The sequence below is a fragment of the Motacilla alba genome, chromosome 11, assembly GCF_015832195.1.
Source record: "Motacilla alba alba isolate MOTALB_02 chromosome 11, Motacilla_alba_V1.0_pri, whole genome shotgun sequence".
NCBI classification, from domain to species: domain Eukaryota; kingdom Metazoa; phylum Chordata; class Aves; order Passeriformes; family Motacillidae; genus Motacilla; species Motacilla alba.
In genome coordinates, this window is record NC_052026.1 from 7,874,393 (window position 1) to 7,892,436 (window position 18,044).

The window sequence follows — 18,044 nt, forward strand, 5'->3', positions numbered from 1 at the left end:
TTACCACCAATTTCATGCGCCTATCGGACATAAACCATCAGCAAAGCAGAGCACGGTCCCTGAGCCAGAGGCAAACGGAGCCTAGCCCGCAGCAGTAAGGACACGATAAAGCACCGGGCTGCCAAACCCGAGCGCCGCGCTGCCCTCGGCGGGGCCCGGCGCTGCCCTCAGCGGGGCCCGGCGCTGCCCTCGGCGCTGCCCTCGGCGGGCCCGGCGCTGCCGGGCGAGGCGCGGCCCCGCAGCGCCCCCTGCTGTGCCGGGGGACGCCCGGCCGCACCTCGCACGGCCCCGCGCGGAGCAGCGGCCGCGCCCGCCTTGCGCTGCCTTCTCACTGAGAAAGTTTCACACTTTTCTGTGTAAAACACATGCAAGCCAGCCTTTTGTTTTTGATGAGTAGGCTCTAAATATTTTTCTCAGCAAAAGCTTTATCTTAAAATTGTCAACACTAAGACTCAATACTTTGAATATCGCATGCTCATTCAACAACCAGGGAGAAAAATTATACTTGACTTTGGATTTGAATCACAATTGTTCCTATAGTCAGTGAAAAACGATAATAAAATAAAATTCGATTAATATATTTCAGAATTCGGATGTCTTTAGACTGTTGTTTCCGTTTAATTAAAAATATGTCATATTTTATTTCTCTTATGTACAGTTAAAATATCATTCCTGAAACAGTTAAAAATACTCAAATGGAGACTGAAAAGGGGACCCAGTGCATTCAAACCCAATTTCTTCTTAAAAAAATGCTTCCTTTGAATTAGCCATTTAAAATTATATAATGCAATCTGACAGAACTTAGTGAGCCACAAGGCAGACAGAAAAAACTTGAGATTGTCACACACAGCTCAGCAGAGTTTGAACAGTGCAATGGAACCACATTCTAAACATAAATGCATACAATACACAGGTAAAAAATGTACAAATCTAAAATCCATCTGTTTTTTAAAAGTCATCATCTACACCATCTCCTTGAGCACTGCAGTAAAATTTCCACTGTATGCACAGAGTTACATACCAACATATACAAAATTGGTAGATTTATGTACAAAATTGAGCACAAATAGTAGCAGTCAGGAAGACTAGGAATAATCTGAACACCATGATTTACACTGTTGTAAGGCACTTGGGTTTCCATTCTGTGATAAAAAGGAAAAACTGAACACATCAGAGAAACACCTGCTTATATAACCAGACTCCTCCAAATACCAGACAGCAGATTAGGTCTTGGAATCTGCAAAGTCATTATTATTCTAAACTGCATTTGTGAAAATAACAGGTCTTATACATGAATTATAGCAGAGCTACTCCTTTCCAATAAAACAGAGCCATCCAGAACATAAACCAGCCCCAGGTCTAAAAATAGCATTTCATGCAGCTACACAAAATTCTACCAGGAAAGGCATTCATATCAAACATAGCCTGCAAGCTTGCAAAACAGAAGGAAACACTGCCAGTGTTAGAAAGACACTGTGAGTCACTGTTTGTCATGGAACTTTCACAGGCACTCTCTCTCTGGTTCAGAAATGCTCTTCCAAAACAGCAGCTACCCCAATAAGGCACTGAAACAGGAAGGAAAACAGCAGCACTAGCACCGACTACTGGGACCCCTCTAAACTTTGCTTGCTGACGACTGCAATGAAATTGTTTACATTACACGCTCTTAAGACGCAAGAGTAAACATTCCCTTTAACAGTAAACTGTTGTATTTGTCATAGAAATCCTGCACTTGGCCTCACCCCAGGAATCAGTCTCAGGACTTTACCCCTTTAAAGGGAGGGATGGGAAACGCCGGGTCACTCGCACGTAAAGGGAAAGTCCCTGGTATTTTCCACTCCAAACACTGCTTCTAGCTGTGTTTCTGCAGCAACCAAGGTTGAGTTGCATGAGGCATGCTTCAGAAACAGTCTTTGGAGAAACAGAGAAAGGAGAAGGAGTACCAATCTCTTTGCTCTTGTGACAGGACTGGAGGCTTGAAGCTGAGTCGGGGGATTTGGGTTAGATCAGGAAAAAGCTCTTCAGCCAGAGGGTGGCTGGACACTGAACAGCCTCCCCAGGGAAGTGGGCACAACCCCAAGCCTGACAGAACTCAAGAAGTATTTGGACAATGCTCTCAGGCATGGGGTGGGATTGTTGAAGTGTGGGGGGCCAGGAGTTGGACTGGATGATCCTTGTGGATCCCTTCAAACTCCATGAAGCAATTCTCTATGAAATAAAGATTACAATATATTTATATCCCCACACTAGCACCTATAAAGTGAAAACAACATATGCAATCAGGGATGTATCTAATAAAAAGAAGACAAGTTCGTCAAGGAGCATGTTCACACATGTACACAGGCCCTCCAGGCAGTGTGAAGGAGCTAGTGATTTATTTTCTTACTATTTATTAAAATTATACCAACTATAGTCAGTGAAACAGACTTTAAGAACCTGCCTAAGTTTTTATGGGGCTAGAACTTGGAGATTGCATAACATTTCACAGGTAAGAACTAGTTCTTGGCAAACGTGCTGGTCAGAAGGACTCTGCCCACCTGAATAGCAAATCTCCCACTCACTTATACAGAATAAAGAATAATTTAGATTTGTCCATTTGGATGCAGAAATATTAAAGGCCTCTCTTCATCATCATCTGTATTTTTGAGAAGCTGTTAACTACTGTTCTTAAAACTTTTTTGTTCTTGCTGCAATTCTCTTTCAGGTTGCTTGTGTTCAGGGAAGAGCAAGACTGCCTTGTTTCTGACTTCACCAAACATGAAAGGGCCATGCAAAAAAGTCTTTCAAAACAGTCTTTCAAAACCCCCAGTTCCTCAAGTATATTTCAGCTCTTTTGCAAATAAACAAAGAGTGATTTCAGACGCCATGGAACTGGAGAGAAAGCCACTAATACTTTAGGGTAAGGCTCAGTACATCCGAAGCTGAACGTAGGCTCTGGAGCCCACATTTTCTTTACAGGCTAATTTGCTTTTACTCATGTGAACACTTGGCACCAGAGACTGGTTAAAAGGAAGGAGTAACAGACTTAAGTGTGTACAGAGATACAGAGAATCTTAATTTTGCTCTGCTCCAGAAAGTGGTCCTCTTAGTCAGCTTTCATAAATTATCTTCCTTTTTGCCCCTTACTTTTGGGATAGATCCCAGAACAGATCTAAAGTGGTGGAGCTGACTACAGCTGTAGCTCTGCACAAAAAAGCCATTTCTATACAGACAGTGTCTTACTCTGTGAACACACCATTCACCCTTAGAACAGACAAGGCATCAGTGCAATTATAAAGATATTAAAACTATCCTGAAAGAATACTGATAGTCAAGATAATTTCCAATTTAAAAACAATTGTAGACTTCAGATCGTTTACAGAATACAAAGCACCTTCTCCCCGAGAGCTGTGAATTTACACTTTCGAGTCTAACTACCCTGCAGAGCACTTCCAGTGTGTAAGAACAAATGGATTTTCTCGGATTTTCTTGCCCTTCCCGGGGCTCCTCGCCGGCCATCGGCCGCCACCTGCTGGCAGCTGCTCCCCCACGCGGGGCTCCAACTGACAGGAATTCTGCCTTCCAGGAAAAGGGCTCTGTAAAAAGTACCAACACACTGCTCAAAAGGGAGTACTGCCACTGCTTTAACATGCAATTCAAGTGAAGCAGAAAACTTTTTTTTTTTTTTTTCCCATGGAAAATATTACTAAAAATCTGTAGTAGTAGCAGTGGCATCCATTAGCAACAGAATATACACAAAAATATTTTTGTTTATACAAATAAAATTAGGTTTTTAATATTCACAAAGTAACATAAAAGAGCAAGATTTTTCTTCACATTGACAATCGTTAGTCAGAGCAGTTATGATATAAAAGCTGCGTAAGCATTCAGTCAAGCACCATGGCAGACAGTGCATTAAGATCTCTCATGAATGGATGATTAGATAGTATTTGATCAATCTTCTGCCTTTGATCATAGTCAGGAAAAATTTTGATCAGGGCTTCTCTTAGCTGGGCTGTTTCTGAGGGAGATCTCTGTGGTGGAATTGCTGGACAAAGCTCTGTGTTTTCTTCCCATGGAAGCAATGGGGATGAACGATCATCGTGCGCTCTGCCTCCAGGCTGTCGACTGCTACTGCTCACTTTGGGGAGGAAAAAGGGTGTCTCAGAAGAATATTGTCCACTGCTCTGTAAAGCCTTGTGTGTTGACCAGGAATCTCTGTGGAACAAAAAATTTAATTAATTAAGCTAAAAGACATGCTAGCCATAGTTTTCTCTGTACATCAGAGAGAAAAGACAAACGTGGATAACAAACTTCCCTGCTGCTCAGCAGGAATCAAATGACAAGCATTCTTTCAAAGTGAAACAAAACAGAAGGTTTAACAGTTCTCAATATGAATCTGGCACAGCTAACATTAATATCACCCAGGAATACCCTCAATATGCTGTGAGTCCTTTACTTGGCAGATTACAGCAAATTTTATAAAGGTATAGATAGGAAGATACATTGAATACATGTACACTGACGTGAAGCATGTGAAAATGCTGACAGACCAGTTCCAAGACTGCTTCACGAGACTATTCCTCATGTACTTTTGCTCTGGACTGAGCTGTGCTCATATGTAGATCAGGGCCTTGTTTCCCTTGTATGATATCCTTAACACGGCAATTAAGTTGTTTTAGCAATCTCTGATTTGATTTGAATACTCTTAATTAGTGAATTTCATTTCAGACTTCAAAAAGTTTTGCTACTCTATGCACTGCTAGCACTACAAAATATAAAGGTCAGTCTACTTCAGACGCCAGCAGATACCAGAGAAATGTGAAGCGGAACTCATGTTACAGTCTAGTTTCCTACCACCAAGGGAAACAGTACCTAAATTACAGAGCTCTATTTTAAAAGCATTTGGGTTATGACACCTCCAGTTACTCAGTGTGGAAAGGTTTTTTAATTGTTGAAGATTATGCCAGTTTCTGATCTTGTTCCTGGTGCCATTTATGCTTTCTGCATCATTTAAATTATGCAGAAAAGTCACAGGGAAGGAACAAAATTAACTCTTTGCACTGGCAGCTTTTCTCTGTTCTTTTTGGTGTCCCCCCCTCTGCCCCCAGCCCAACCCCAAAACAAACACCCAAGCCTAGTTCCATTTCCAAATTTACAGATAAGAAACCAAGCTCTTCTGTGGTCTTCTCAAAAGACTCTCTCCATTTCTACCAAACATCACACTCACCTACCTCAGAACACTGTTTTCATTTTATTTCTCTCATATACAGGCAAGTAAAACACAATGTTACAAATAACATTTCAAAGGTTTTGTACAAGAGCTTGAATACTCAGCATTTCCTTCTGAAGCTCTAGCATTGCACTTGCTTTTTTAATGTCAACACACTTATTTTCAAATCAGCTTGTAATCTATGATATAAAAATGTTCTACTTTCCTCAAATGTTTACAATAGATGAGATTCTTGCTTATTCTTTGTATTAATCCTTAAGAATTGCTTGCCTTTTCTATTGACAATTTTTAAGTTACCTCACTTGTTTTTAAAAGCCCTCTCAATACTCCTCAGAATTCTTAGCATTTCTAATTCCTAGACTGGTGAAAGAACAGAATATTACTTTCTTGTGCAAAAGAGCAAACTAATCCTCAAATTTTGGCAGTTCATGCAAAGCAAATTCATACTTAGAATACGTGCACATTTAAAAATTACATTAATACTGAACAATTTATGTTAATTAATATTTATAATTATTACTCAAATACAAACAGATTTAATAATAATGCCTCAAAAATTGTTTTGGCAACAGTAAGGTACCCTCAACCATGAGGTGAAGTGTCTCCCCTGTAGCAAAAAAACCTGAGTGCAGGGTGTTTGTAGCACCTTTGTCCCACTATGAAGGAGTGATCAACCACGGTGTCTTAGATAACATCAGTGTAATTAACAACACACATCCACACCTCTGGCACCTCTGGGTGCTGTTAATACACCCGTGCATGAAAGCCACCACAGTCAAATCTCAGAAGAAGCTTTTGTCATACTTATCTCAGTTCTCAGAGAGATCTCAGAGACAAATGTCACCAGCAGTTTCTGAACCAACTGAAGTAACAGGAGAAACGTTTTTTTGGTTAAACTGCTACATGCTACAGTGTTCCTGCTTAACTTTACTGTGCTTTACAGGTGTGAGAGTGAAGCAGGAGAACAGTTTATTTCAAATGTGAAATAACTGTGTCAAACAAAAGTGAAAACAGTGTTTATACCTAGAACAGCCTTCACTTCGAAGGAAGTCATCTAATCTGGGTCCATTTCTTCCCAAAGGATCATCAGGAACCATAAATATGTCACCAGCAAAAGTGTACTGGAGCAACCTGCAAGAGAGTTCTTTTAAATAACAAGGTATTTCGCCCTTGTTGTCCTTCACCTTTGTAGCACAGGACGAATTTGCTTAGAATAGACACCACATCAGGATCCCCTGAAGACTAATTAGCAAACCCAACTAGGACACAACCAGCATTCCCTGTCAAAATAATTCCATGGGAGCTGTGAACTCTCCCTATTGCACTGCAGAACAGAGCTTTCCCTTTTTTTTTATTATCTTTTTAACAGCAACTGTTTTATGACAGAAAATTTGCAACAAGACCACGGTGGAATTTTCTAGGTGATCAGAGATTTTTTTGTAGTTCTAACTCCTTTTCCTTGCAAGGATCTTCAGTCATGTAGCTGAAATGCCTGTGTTAGCAGAAAGTCACACAACTAGCAAATACAGCATTAAATGCTTACAGTTAAGACACAAAACTTTTTTTCTGGAACAACTTTGGGACAGGCAGAAATCTGCATTAAAAAAAACAAAACAAAACAAACAAAAAACCAGTTCAACTGAAATTCGTCTGCAAGGAGAATACTTGGTACAGTGGAATTTCCCCAGAAGTAAAACTAATACCAGATGTTAACATAAGCTCTTAAAAAACCACACACTCAAGATGCCACACCAAGTATTCTTGCTAAAGTTCTGTGGAAGAACAGAACCTGACATGGGTAGAATTCACTCAAGAAATGATGTAAATGCCTACATGATTAGCCAGCATCAACTCCATGGTCTCACAGCTATATTGTGAGAATCCAGGGCAAGTTTTTAGTTCCTTATTTCATTAGAGCTGTACTGACCCCAGCCACTGTAACAGATGTACCCTCAGAAAATGTCAGGGATACTGAGGGATTAGGGGGAAATTTTACTAGCAGAAGATCACACCTCAGCAGTAAAATAACCTGATTTAACTGAAACTGGAAAAAACACCCAAACCCAATAAACAAGAAGAAACAAAGCCCACAAGATGAAGCAGGGATATTTGATAACTAAGTGAACTCATCTAAACCCAAAGAACAACAATTGCAGGGAAATGGCTACATGGATATGCTACAAGTGTTCATTTTGTTTAGCTGTGACAATCTGTCTCACTTGTGTAAAGAGTGATTGATTCTGAATAATTAAAAGTGACACCACATCCTCATCAGCTATCATGTCTCCCTGAAAAAAATGAGCTTTCAGACAAGAGAGGCTGTGAAGGTGGACTGCTCAAAGAAGATCCAACCCTGACCTTCACGTGCTGTTACACCAAGCTCCTCCTTATGAGAGCATTTAACACTCATACATGACAATATATGAATAACAGAGATATTCGACTACTCAACACATGACTGTAAGGCCATGAATCACCACAGTGAGTCACACAGTGCTTTATTTGGATCCACCAGAATTGCATGACAGATTAATTAGAGATAGCAAAATCCCACATATAGATACAATGCCTACAACTGCAAGGACAGACATCCTTTTAAGACTTCACAGAAATTCAAAAATTACCTTTTTTGAATAATTTCTCTCCAGGCAAATGATTCTGTCACAAATTCTCTGAAGTTATCATTAGTCACAATAACACCTCCAGTTTTAGCAGCAAGGTGTAACAAAAATCTGTAAAATTAATTTCAAAGATCACTAAGATAGTTTGTTTTGCTGAAAACAGCCCAAAGACTTAGAAAATGAAACATTTCATCATCCCAAAGTAATTTATTTGCATGAAAACAAGCACCTTGATTACCAGGAAATTACTCTGTTTTTACCCACCTTAAACTTATAACAATGTTTTGGGTAGCATGCACTTATTTAGTACAGCAGAGTCTTCATGGGGTGTTTTCTTCCCCATTAAAAAACCCAAACAAGCAAAAGCCCCCAAACCCCATGATCTAAATATTTGCACAGGTAAATGGCATGCTTTATGCAGTGCAGCATTTATTACACAATCCAACACAAACTCATTTCCATACACTTTTTTGCTTAGTATTAATGCCTGTGTTCTGCAAGTCAGTGTTCTGCATGTTAGTTGTTTGCTCTGGCAACACTTCTTGAAAACCTTTCTGACAAAACAACTACTGATTTATTAAGAAAAAAAATTGTTTGCTTCCTGTTATAATGTCTCTGAAAATACATTTTTTGCCATTTGAAACAATTGTAGCCACAAGATAATAGATGGTGTCCTTTTAAAGGAAAGTGCATGCTTTTAACAAAAGTGCAAATATGTTATTATAACAGTTATTTCCACAGCAATCTCAACTGTACTGCCAGAGCATTTCTTATGAAAGGCTGGATATATATAAAACTTTAATGAAGTACTAGGAAACTCCAACAGACTCCTAGAGCTTACTGTGTCTTGAGTTGATCCCCACATTTTAAAGTTGATCTTTGGGGGTCAAACTAACTTGGAAGTTCACTGGCTTATGCATTGTTACAAATACACTGCTCCAAACACACAGCAAGGTCTGTGTGCCAGCATGGCATCAAGAAGAAAATGGAGCTAAATACTATCTGATCAGCAGCTCATTTATGCCCCAAGAATTAAAGGCAGCTCAGGGATAGAGTGATGACCAGGAAAGCATAAAAACATTACTGGAGGATTAATTTCTTCAGACAGCCTTTATTTTTTTTTTTTATATTGCCATGAAAATTTGTAGTTCTCCATGACTTTCTGAATACATAATAGTGTTTCCTACAACAGTGAAATAATGTAACAGATGTAAAACTCAGTCTTAAGTTGGATGTATAGCTCTGTCTAGAAAGGCTGCAGAAGTAGCTAACAGAACTGCTCATGAAATACTGAGCTTCTACAACCATTAGATGTTTAAAAACACTTAAAAACTATGTATATTCTTTACCTGTCATCATGAGCAGCAATTCTTGCTCCTAAAACCATCCTTGCAGGGGTTAAGGACAATATTCCAACATCCTCGAGCTGCGTTAAGAAATTCTGCTCTGTTAAAACATGATTTGACAATTAGTCCGAGATAAAATTAGCACAGAGAAGATGGGCTATTTTTGTACCAATTAAGCTACAGAAATGTAATTGATAACTGAAGAATTGCTCATACTATAATAATGAGGAAGAGGAGGTCAAAACTAGAAATTAAAGAGCAAACAAACACCAACCCAAAAAGGCTTCCACTGATGGCGCGCCTGTTAGCCTAAAGAGCATTTCAGGGTCTCTCACATTGTGTATGGAAACCCAGTTACTCGTGCTGAGCAGCTCCTGCTCAACATTTGATGAAACATTCCTTCTCCATTTATTCTTCACAGAAGCCCCAAAGAAATAGTTACAGTCTGGTTTAATTAAGGAAACATTAGGAAATGTCCCTCACCTGTAATGGAAGGGTCACGTCTTGTTCTCCACTGTGGAACAAACACAGTAATATTTCTGTGACCGCGTTTCCAAAAGTAGTCAACAGCTATTGCAATTCCTCGACAGGAGAAGAATTTCCTTAGACCATGACTGAGGATCAAACAAAAAAGAAGGGAGATTAAATTCACTAGGGTTTTACTACCAGGAAAACAAAGAAAATTGAACAAAACCTTGCAAAGCGAAGCTGAAAGTCCCACATAGAGCCTCAGGAAAAGAAAAGGCAGATGGGTGTTAAAGATAAGGAATCTTCTAAATGGAAAGAGCTCTTCAGCAGAAGAAGATAACAGATACATCACTTTGCAACTTTATAGCTCAGTCTCCTTTCAGTTTCCTGGGCTCAACAACAATGGAGTAATCAGAAGCAGGTTTAGGTTTAAAAAAGAGGCCCATAGGGATGGTTTCTGAACTCTATTGAGTATATATTAAAACTATAATAATCCAGTGCTGTAGTAGTTCCAAATATAGTCCTACTACAAAATAGAACACCTTTGGTTCAACTGATTACCAAGGATTACATTGAACAGCTCTCTGATAACTATTAGGGCCTCCTCTCTCTTCATTTCAACAGTCTGAACAATTGATCTGAAGTAAAATAATGAAATTTCTTTGAAGAAATACTTTCAAAACATTGTATTTTAGCATTAATCTTTTTTCTCCATTTAAAAATATAAGATATTCATTATCTGTTTTTACAACTCCCTTAAGTGACTTTCCAGAAAAACCAGCAACTGCCTAAAATGAGGGGACACAAAGATTTGAATTGATGACCTTGTGAGGCCCTTCCCAACTGGAATTATCCCAATGACCTGACCCTATTTGCCTGTTTAATACATGGCACAATTAACTGTCTAACCAGACTCCAGCATTTCCATAGAGGCTACACTTAGACAAAACAAAGATATGATTCCCTAGAAAAGACACTTTGACTGAGCACTGATGTCGTGAACAGACAAAGCATTTCTTGCAAAATAGTGTACAATCTATGTTTTGAATTAGATGTCAAATCACTACAAAGTAATTTTAACAATAAAGTGGTATTCCTTTTTTAAATCAGTCTCCCAAACAATAGGCAAGTGCCTATTATTAACTCTAATAGTAAGCCCTGTTAGTTTTGAACAGAATCCTATCTTTAAACCCTAGTTTAACCTACCAAGAAAGCTTCCCAATATAATGGTCTTTAAAAGATTTCTATGGAAATATTTTGCAGCGAAATTCAGCCTGTAACAGCATTCATTCATCCTTTTCCAATTTCGTAAATTCTGTAAAAAATATGTTTATCAAAAGGAAAATCTATTAAGGTTCTCTGAATTTTGAGATGAACTCTTTATGTAGAAAGGCAGAAAAATTAATAAGCCATATCTGAAATACAAAAGCAAAAAAAAAAATCTGACTTACTAACAGAATTTCCAGAGGGGAAAAAATACTATGCCACATTTGCCCTTAATAAAATTAAGCATTCTTGGTGCCAAGAACAGTCAAAAAGGAAGGCAATTTTCACAGAAAAGTTACTCTTTGTAAACCTTCTGGGACATAAACTTGAAATGCAGTCATAATCCCACTAATTTAAGTTAGGCATCCTATTCATTAAAATGGAAAATTCTGTTAAATATTTTTCAATGAATTTATGGTTCTCAACTGGACTTCAAGAAATGCAGAGGTCTCAAAATCCATGTCAAAATTTATGCTTTCTCTGCTTGGTCATCCTCCTGTTTTAGAGCTCCAATCTGGCTGAACTACAGTGAACTGTTTTTTAAGTATTTTGAAGTTTAGAAAACCAGCTCCCAATTTGTCCTGAATGATCACAAAATCCTGCTCTGCTACAACTTAAAAAAGCACGAAAATAGAAGCAACTTTATCAAATAACAGATGTTATATAACCTTTTTGAGGACTGGATGGCAATAGCACCCAGCTACTGTGCCCTACTCCAGCGTGGGGTGTGTGCAGCCAATCCACTGGGGTGCATGAAAGACATATTGGCACCTCAGCAATGCACATTCATAGCTGGCAAATATACATATATACATTTGCAAAAAAATAATAGGATCCAAGCAATGCAATGCTGCTGGAGGAGAAACATGTCACTACTAAATGAGAACCTCCACTTTAAAACTACAAGATGTTAAAAGCACAAAAAAATTCCCCAAATCCAAACCACTTAAGTTGACAATAATTTAGCCTCGTTGTTAGGCACCGGCAAAGCAAATTAAACTTCATGCCTAACACTGATTGCAACAGAACAAAGCTTGCCCTGAGATTACTTCTGACTGAAGTGTTACACTGAGCTGAACACTGGTGATTCAAATCAGGTTACTCTGAAATAGGCACAACTGTGTACACACACAACAGAAACCTAGCTAGCAAAACCTTAACGCATGCCACTGCAACCCCCATTTCATCTGAAAGTTCACTGAACTGTTAATAAAGGGATAGCTGAAAAGAACAATACTTACGAAATTGCAACATTGCTTCCATCAATAATTATATGTTTTAAATATGGTTTTCCAGGTTCATTTATCAACTCCAGTTTGTATGGCTTCTTCAGAGAGTCCAAAAATCTTTGAACTCCAGTAACTGAATGATCTGGATGTGGTCCCATTGTGTCTCTGTCGGGATTTGAAGGGTGTTTTTGTGAAGACAGTAACCAGTCTGGGGCATAATTGTCACAATGTGAGGTTTGGGAAAGGCGCTGGTGGAGAGGCCTCGCTTGGGAAGAGCTGCAGTGTCCCAGCTGCTCCTCAGAACCAGGCTGGCTGTTCTGTACAGTTGAGGGCCCTGCAGATTTTTGCTGAAATGTCGTTTTACTCTTACTTGAGATATGCTGCACATCTGAGATCCCTCTGGCTACAAAGCCAACATCTTTTAGAGCTCCGGCGTGCATGGTGCTGGAAGTTACCCCTCCATCAGTTTCTATACTGCTTAACCTTGAGTTGTGATTTTTACCAGGGCCATAAACATCTCTCTGTTTAGAGCACAGAACTGAATTTTTGCTGGGAGGGGAAGAAGATTTGCATACCAATCTATGCGTATTATCTTCTGCACCAACTTGTGTGTCTGGAGCACCTCTTATTTGGTGATATTCATTTTTTGTCTCCTTTGAAGTATGACTGGATTTAAGTGGACTTTTATTCCTAGAAATGCCTTTGTCTTCTAGCTTTTGTGAATTATTTATATTATTTCCTAAAGGAAGATTGACAGTTCTAGGCTTTTGAGACGACTGTTCATGTTCTTTTTTAAACTTCAAATTTTCCTTTTCAATTTCTTCTAGCAATATTAATGGTTCTACAGATTGTCCTAGGATACTGATAACCTTTTCTACAATATTTTGGGAATATCCCATTGTTCTGAAAAAGTTCACAAGAATCTTATATTCCATTTCCTCAGTGAGAGCATCACCTTCTTTAAGGCAGTAAGTAGGACCATCTGCTTCTGTGCAGTTATCCAAAACCAGATCAATAACTGCATCAGGGTCTGAAGGATTCTTGTGTAAAGCAGATTTCACTTGCGAATCATTTTCCAAAGAGAAATGCTTTTTAGGGAGCCTTTCCTCCTCATCAGACGACCTTCTTTTACACGACTGCCTCTCTTTAAAGACCACTGCCTCTAACAGAGGGTCCTTTATGGGAACAAACCTTGTTTCAGAACCATCAGAAAACACAGTGTCCATTTGCTTTGTAAGCTCAGTTACAGGTGTACCAGCATTGCTTCTTGCTTCCTCCCCACCTGCCCTTCCTTCTCTGTTTGCAGCAATGACTTTGGAGGTGCTGTTCTGTCCAAGCTGCTGTGGGCTTTCGGAGCCTGTGAGATCTATGATATCAGTCTTCCCTTCAGAAACAGCAGTTTGAGTGAGAGCTAGGAGTTCTCTTTTTAGTGCACTAGGCAAAATCAGTAAATCCATTGTATACTTATCTGCATGTGCTTCCACAAATTGTCTGAACTGCTTTTTAATCTCTGATTCATTGTCATTTAATAAGCTTTCATTATTCTCAAAAAGCTTCACAAACTGCTGCACGTGACTTTGAGCCATAACAACGGCTTCTGCACCCCCCTTAATGCTGAGCAATCCCATTTCCAGCACTGTTACATCAGCACAGGTGTCCTGAATAAGACTGTTGAGAAACAGGCTCTGTGCACCGGCGAAGATGCAGTGCATGTCCTTTGGGTAGTACTCCTTTTCTTCTAGCTCAGGTTCACACACTCCCTTGATGTACTCCTAAGAGGAGAAAGAGAGCAGAGTGAATAGCTGGGAAAACCTAATATATCCAGTTGGTTTTTACTAGGTCAGTAAACGGACAGAAACTTTAGAAAACAAATCAAACTTAGCATAAGTCATGTCAGAAAGTAAACACTACCAGTAAACAGGACAATAGAAATAAAACACCAGTATCTAAAAGGATTTTTAAATAGATCTCATAGAAGGTTTTTTTATATTCTCTTGTTTATACATGATAGTAATAGGTAACTTAATTTGTAGATCAAATAGTTTAAAATACTATCAGAAGAGATTTATTTTCCTATCCCTATTCTTCGATCAAAGAGAACTCTTCATGAACAAATGCCTTTCACTAGAGTTCTACCGAGTCCATAAACCTGAACTTCTGAAAAGTTTCAAAGTACATTTCCTAAGGCTTATCACGCCAGCAGCCATCCTATATTTTTGTTACTGACTGAGAAAACTCCAAGCTCCAGATACTTCTGTGTTCCTGAAGTTCAAGATTAAAAAAAAAAACCAAAAAAAAACCCAAAACCCAACCAACCAACCAAAAAAAACCAAAACCAAAAAAACTCAAAAACCCCCCAATGCTCTTTCTGCCACCTGTAAGCTACTACAGGTAAATTGGTAAATTCACTATACTACCTTGTTTTAAATGTGTCAAGAGTTCAAAACTCTGTCAATACTGTATACTATTCTTTGAGATAGCATTATTTTTCCTAAACTGCCTCCTTCTCTGCCTAAAATTCTTTAACGTAGTGAAACCAGCTTCTAAACTGCAGTCACTGTATTTGCAGAATCCCAAGTATACTACGTATATTTACTCTCAAACATTAATTTTTTTTAAGTGGAGCTGAGAACCAAGGTAATGAATAATGTAACCCCATTTCCTATCACCTCGAGTTACATCATCACGGGTATCAAGGCAGGCTGCCTCAGGAGCCTATCAGCCCAAAGTGCTTCCACAGCAAAACCCACAGGGTTACTCTCCACGCCCTACTCATCACATGACTGCTTATGCAGAGCAACAAGATAACAGAATTGGTGAAAAGGCTGCTCTAAATCTAGAAACTTTTGTTTTTAACTAAGTAGCAATGGAGAACGTATACATTACCTGTGATTGATAAATTATAACACAAATCGCTACCACCAAACCCTTCAACGGAAGACAAGCAATTGTACTTTCTAGAAAATAATTCCTCCAGACAGTGTCTGAAAACTGCTCTACCTATAAGAGAAATCAAGGTTCTCATACCCTTTAAAGTATTAAGAGTAGAAAACATTTTTAAACATCTTGTTAGGAAAAGCAGCAATTAGGAAACGGAAATCTAGTGCTATTTATTTCTTGTGCTTTAATTTCCTGGAAAAAAGGGAAGTTGCGCTGCAGATGCCTGGAGAAGAATAGCTACCTGTAACAGTTTCTGGATTCTCTAAGCCCAGGCAAATTGGTTTAGTGTAAATTTCAGAGTCAAATAACCCTATTCAACCCCCTATATATTCATAGTATTTTCCTTAAAGCTCATTGTGAGGAAGCGCATTACGTGTTCAGGAGCATGTGCATGACACAGTTAATGAATCGAGTTTTTGCAAGCGGGCTGCCAAGTCTGAAATCAGTCACAAAACACATGCTCCGGATCCCCACGAACATCCGAGTGCAGTTAAACAAACAGACCGACCAAAGCCCACATATCGAGATTTTGGGTTGGAAAGGGACCTTCAGCCTAGCTACTACTCACACCAAAATTCTCATCACATGATTCAACAGCTGTACTTGGCAGGCTCATTATGAGTAATATCAATTTCAGCATCACTGCCGAGAAACCCCCTCCAAAGGTTAGTTGTGCAAGACATTCAACACGCCTGCAGACACTCCACAGCAACTGCTGCCCCCTCTGAGACACAACCTGCACGGACAGTTCTCTAAACTCATCAGAGCTGGCTTCAAAAGAGAACTAACTATCTGCTCCAGCCTGGTGAAGCTGCTCAGGTCTGACAACTCGTACATGAAGGAAATACTAGCTGCGTTAAGCTTTAGCGAGAGCTTTGCCAACGAGCTACTAAATGCCACAGAATAAGCGAACTCTGTAAGGCAAAACATGGCAACGCCCAAACAGCTCCGAGGAATTTCTGGACTCCGGGAGGAAGAAGGAAAGCGAAACATTTTAATCTCACTTTAAAGCAAAACTCGGCCCATCCCCAGCAGTGCTACCCCTCAGCTGCGGGCTGGACTATTTCACAATGCGGTGCCCGTGAACTTCGCACGTCCCAGCTGAGTTGTTTCGCTTTGTTCCCTGCGCTTATGTCAACACGGCGGGAGACTCCCTGGCACCGGGCACACACCCACCTTCCAAAGCAGCGCCGTTTCTGTTTCCTCCTGGGGCACTCGGCTTTTCCCCACCCTTTCTTCCTCCCCCCCGCGGCCCCGGCCGTGCCGGTCCGGCGGGCCCCTCCGCACGCAAACCCCGCTGCCCGCGGCCGCAGCGCCCCGCCCGGGCCCGTACCTTGGCGCTGCTCACGGCCTTCGTGCAGCCCGCCAGCTGCACCCAGATCCTGGCGCTGGCGTTGGGCGGCTGCAGCGCGGGCCGCCAGTCCCCCTGCGCCCCCAGCACGGCCAGCCGCACCTCGAACAAGCCCTCGATGCGGTCCCGGCTGCGCTCCAGGAGGCGGCTCTTCTCGGCGGGGACGGTGAACTCATCCACCCTGGGCTCCGGCGCGGAGCCGTGCGGTGTCCGGCGGGCCGCCATCAGCGCGGGACGCGCGATCCCATCGCACCGGGAACAGCGACACCGGGAAACGCCGCACCGACCGCCCGCGTCATCGGCCCGCGACGGCGCCGGGCAGCGCCCGCCCGCAGCCGCACCGCCATGGTTAGCACCGGCGGCCCGGCCCCGCCCCGCCTAGCCACGCCCCGCCCCCGGGCAGGCTCGCCCCGCCCCTCCGCCGTGTGGGCGGGGCCGTGTCGCCGCCTGAGGGCCGCGGGGCGGGGCCACGGCGCGTCAGCGGTGCCCGCCCTGGCCGGGCGGGGCCGCCCGGAGCACACGGCGCAGCCACGGCGCAGGAAAGAAATTCTTCCTCATATTCCGGTGGAACTTCCTATGCATCAGTTTCACCACCGAGCACAACCTGGTCCATCCTCTTGGCACCCCCTCTTTAGATATTTGTACACATTAATGAGGTCCCCTCTCAGTCGTCTGTTCCCGAGGCTGAACAGGCCCAGCTCCCTCAGCCTTTCCTCGTAAGAGAGATGCTCCGGTCCCTTGCCCAGCTTTGTCACCCTCCGCAGGACCCGCTCCAGGAGCTGCATTGCCCAGGACCTTCATTCTCCACCGGCTCCCCCCTCTGCTGCTGAGGAGCCCGGAGCTGCACGGAGGCCTCCCCGCCCCGCCTCCGGGCCCCCGCCCCGCCTCCGGCCTCCCCGCCCCGCCTCCCCGTCGTTCCCCGCCCCTCGGCTCCTCTCATCCCTGTCCGTGTGTCCCAGAAGAATACGAGCGCTCCCCGCAGCCCTTATCGCCCTTATCACCCTTATCGCCCTTATCACCCGTACAGCCCCACGGAGGGGCCGCTCCCCGCCCCGCGGCCACGGCCAGAGGCTGCCGCCCGCCTGGCGGGGAAACCTTGGTGTGACACACTCTTAGCACAGCCAGCTCTGGTATTGCCTACTTGGATTTCATTTCAAAATAAATGCAAGCCCTTCTGATGGCAGGGGACAGAAGTGTAGCTCCCATTCCCAGATCTTTAGCTCTGATAGCTCGGAAAATATAGAGGACACATTTTTACTTAGCAGCCCTCACTCCATCTCCAAGCCGTTTAAGAGACGTGCAGGTTAAGATTAGGCCTTAAAACATATCTCTGGGACTGCTGTTGACTTTTGAGTGCCTGGAGCTGACAATACGGATCAGCTGTTGTACAAAGGAGTAAACGTCTCCTTTCATACCATCCCAGACACAGGTTAGTATCTTACAGGTTCCCCTTGGAACTATTTGATTCCTGCTTGTTTTGGCCATCTCTTTATTGTCGCTATGGATTTACTGTTCTGTGAAGTTACTGCGTTCATTAGATACAGCCTCCAAAGGGAGAAGAAATATTTTATTGTTGGGCATTTCAATGTACATATTTTGTTTTAATCTACT

The 18,044-nt window shown here is 41.9% G+C and overlaps 1 protein-coding gene across 2 annotated transcripts; it reads right to left on the reverse strand.

Moving 5' to 3' along the window:
- Window positions 1–407: 407 nt before the first annotated feature.
- On the reverse strand, window positions 408–16,801 carry N4BP1 (NEDD4 binding protein 1). 2 transcript variants are annotated; one of them, XM_038148176.1, is made up of 7 exons: window positions 16,416–16,801; window positions 12,155–13,914; window positions 9,663–9,793; window positions 9,183–9,279; window positions 7,837–7,944; window positions 6,236–6,343; window positions 408–4,197 (listed from the first exon to the last, which is right to left on the reverse strand). In XM_038148176.1, exons 1-7 carry the CDS (start codon window positions 16,656–16,658, stop codon window positions 3,867–3,869), a joined length of 2,778 nt encoding a protein of 925 aa, XP_038004104.1. In that variant the 5' UTR covers window positions 16,659–16,801; the 3' UTR covers window positions 408–3,866. The 2 variants fall into 2 exon arrangements, with proteins under 2 accessions (XP_038004104.1, XP_038004105.1); XM_038148177.1 differs by lacking the exon at window positions 6,236–6,343.
- Window positions 16,802–18,044: the final 1,243 nt, after the last annotated feature.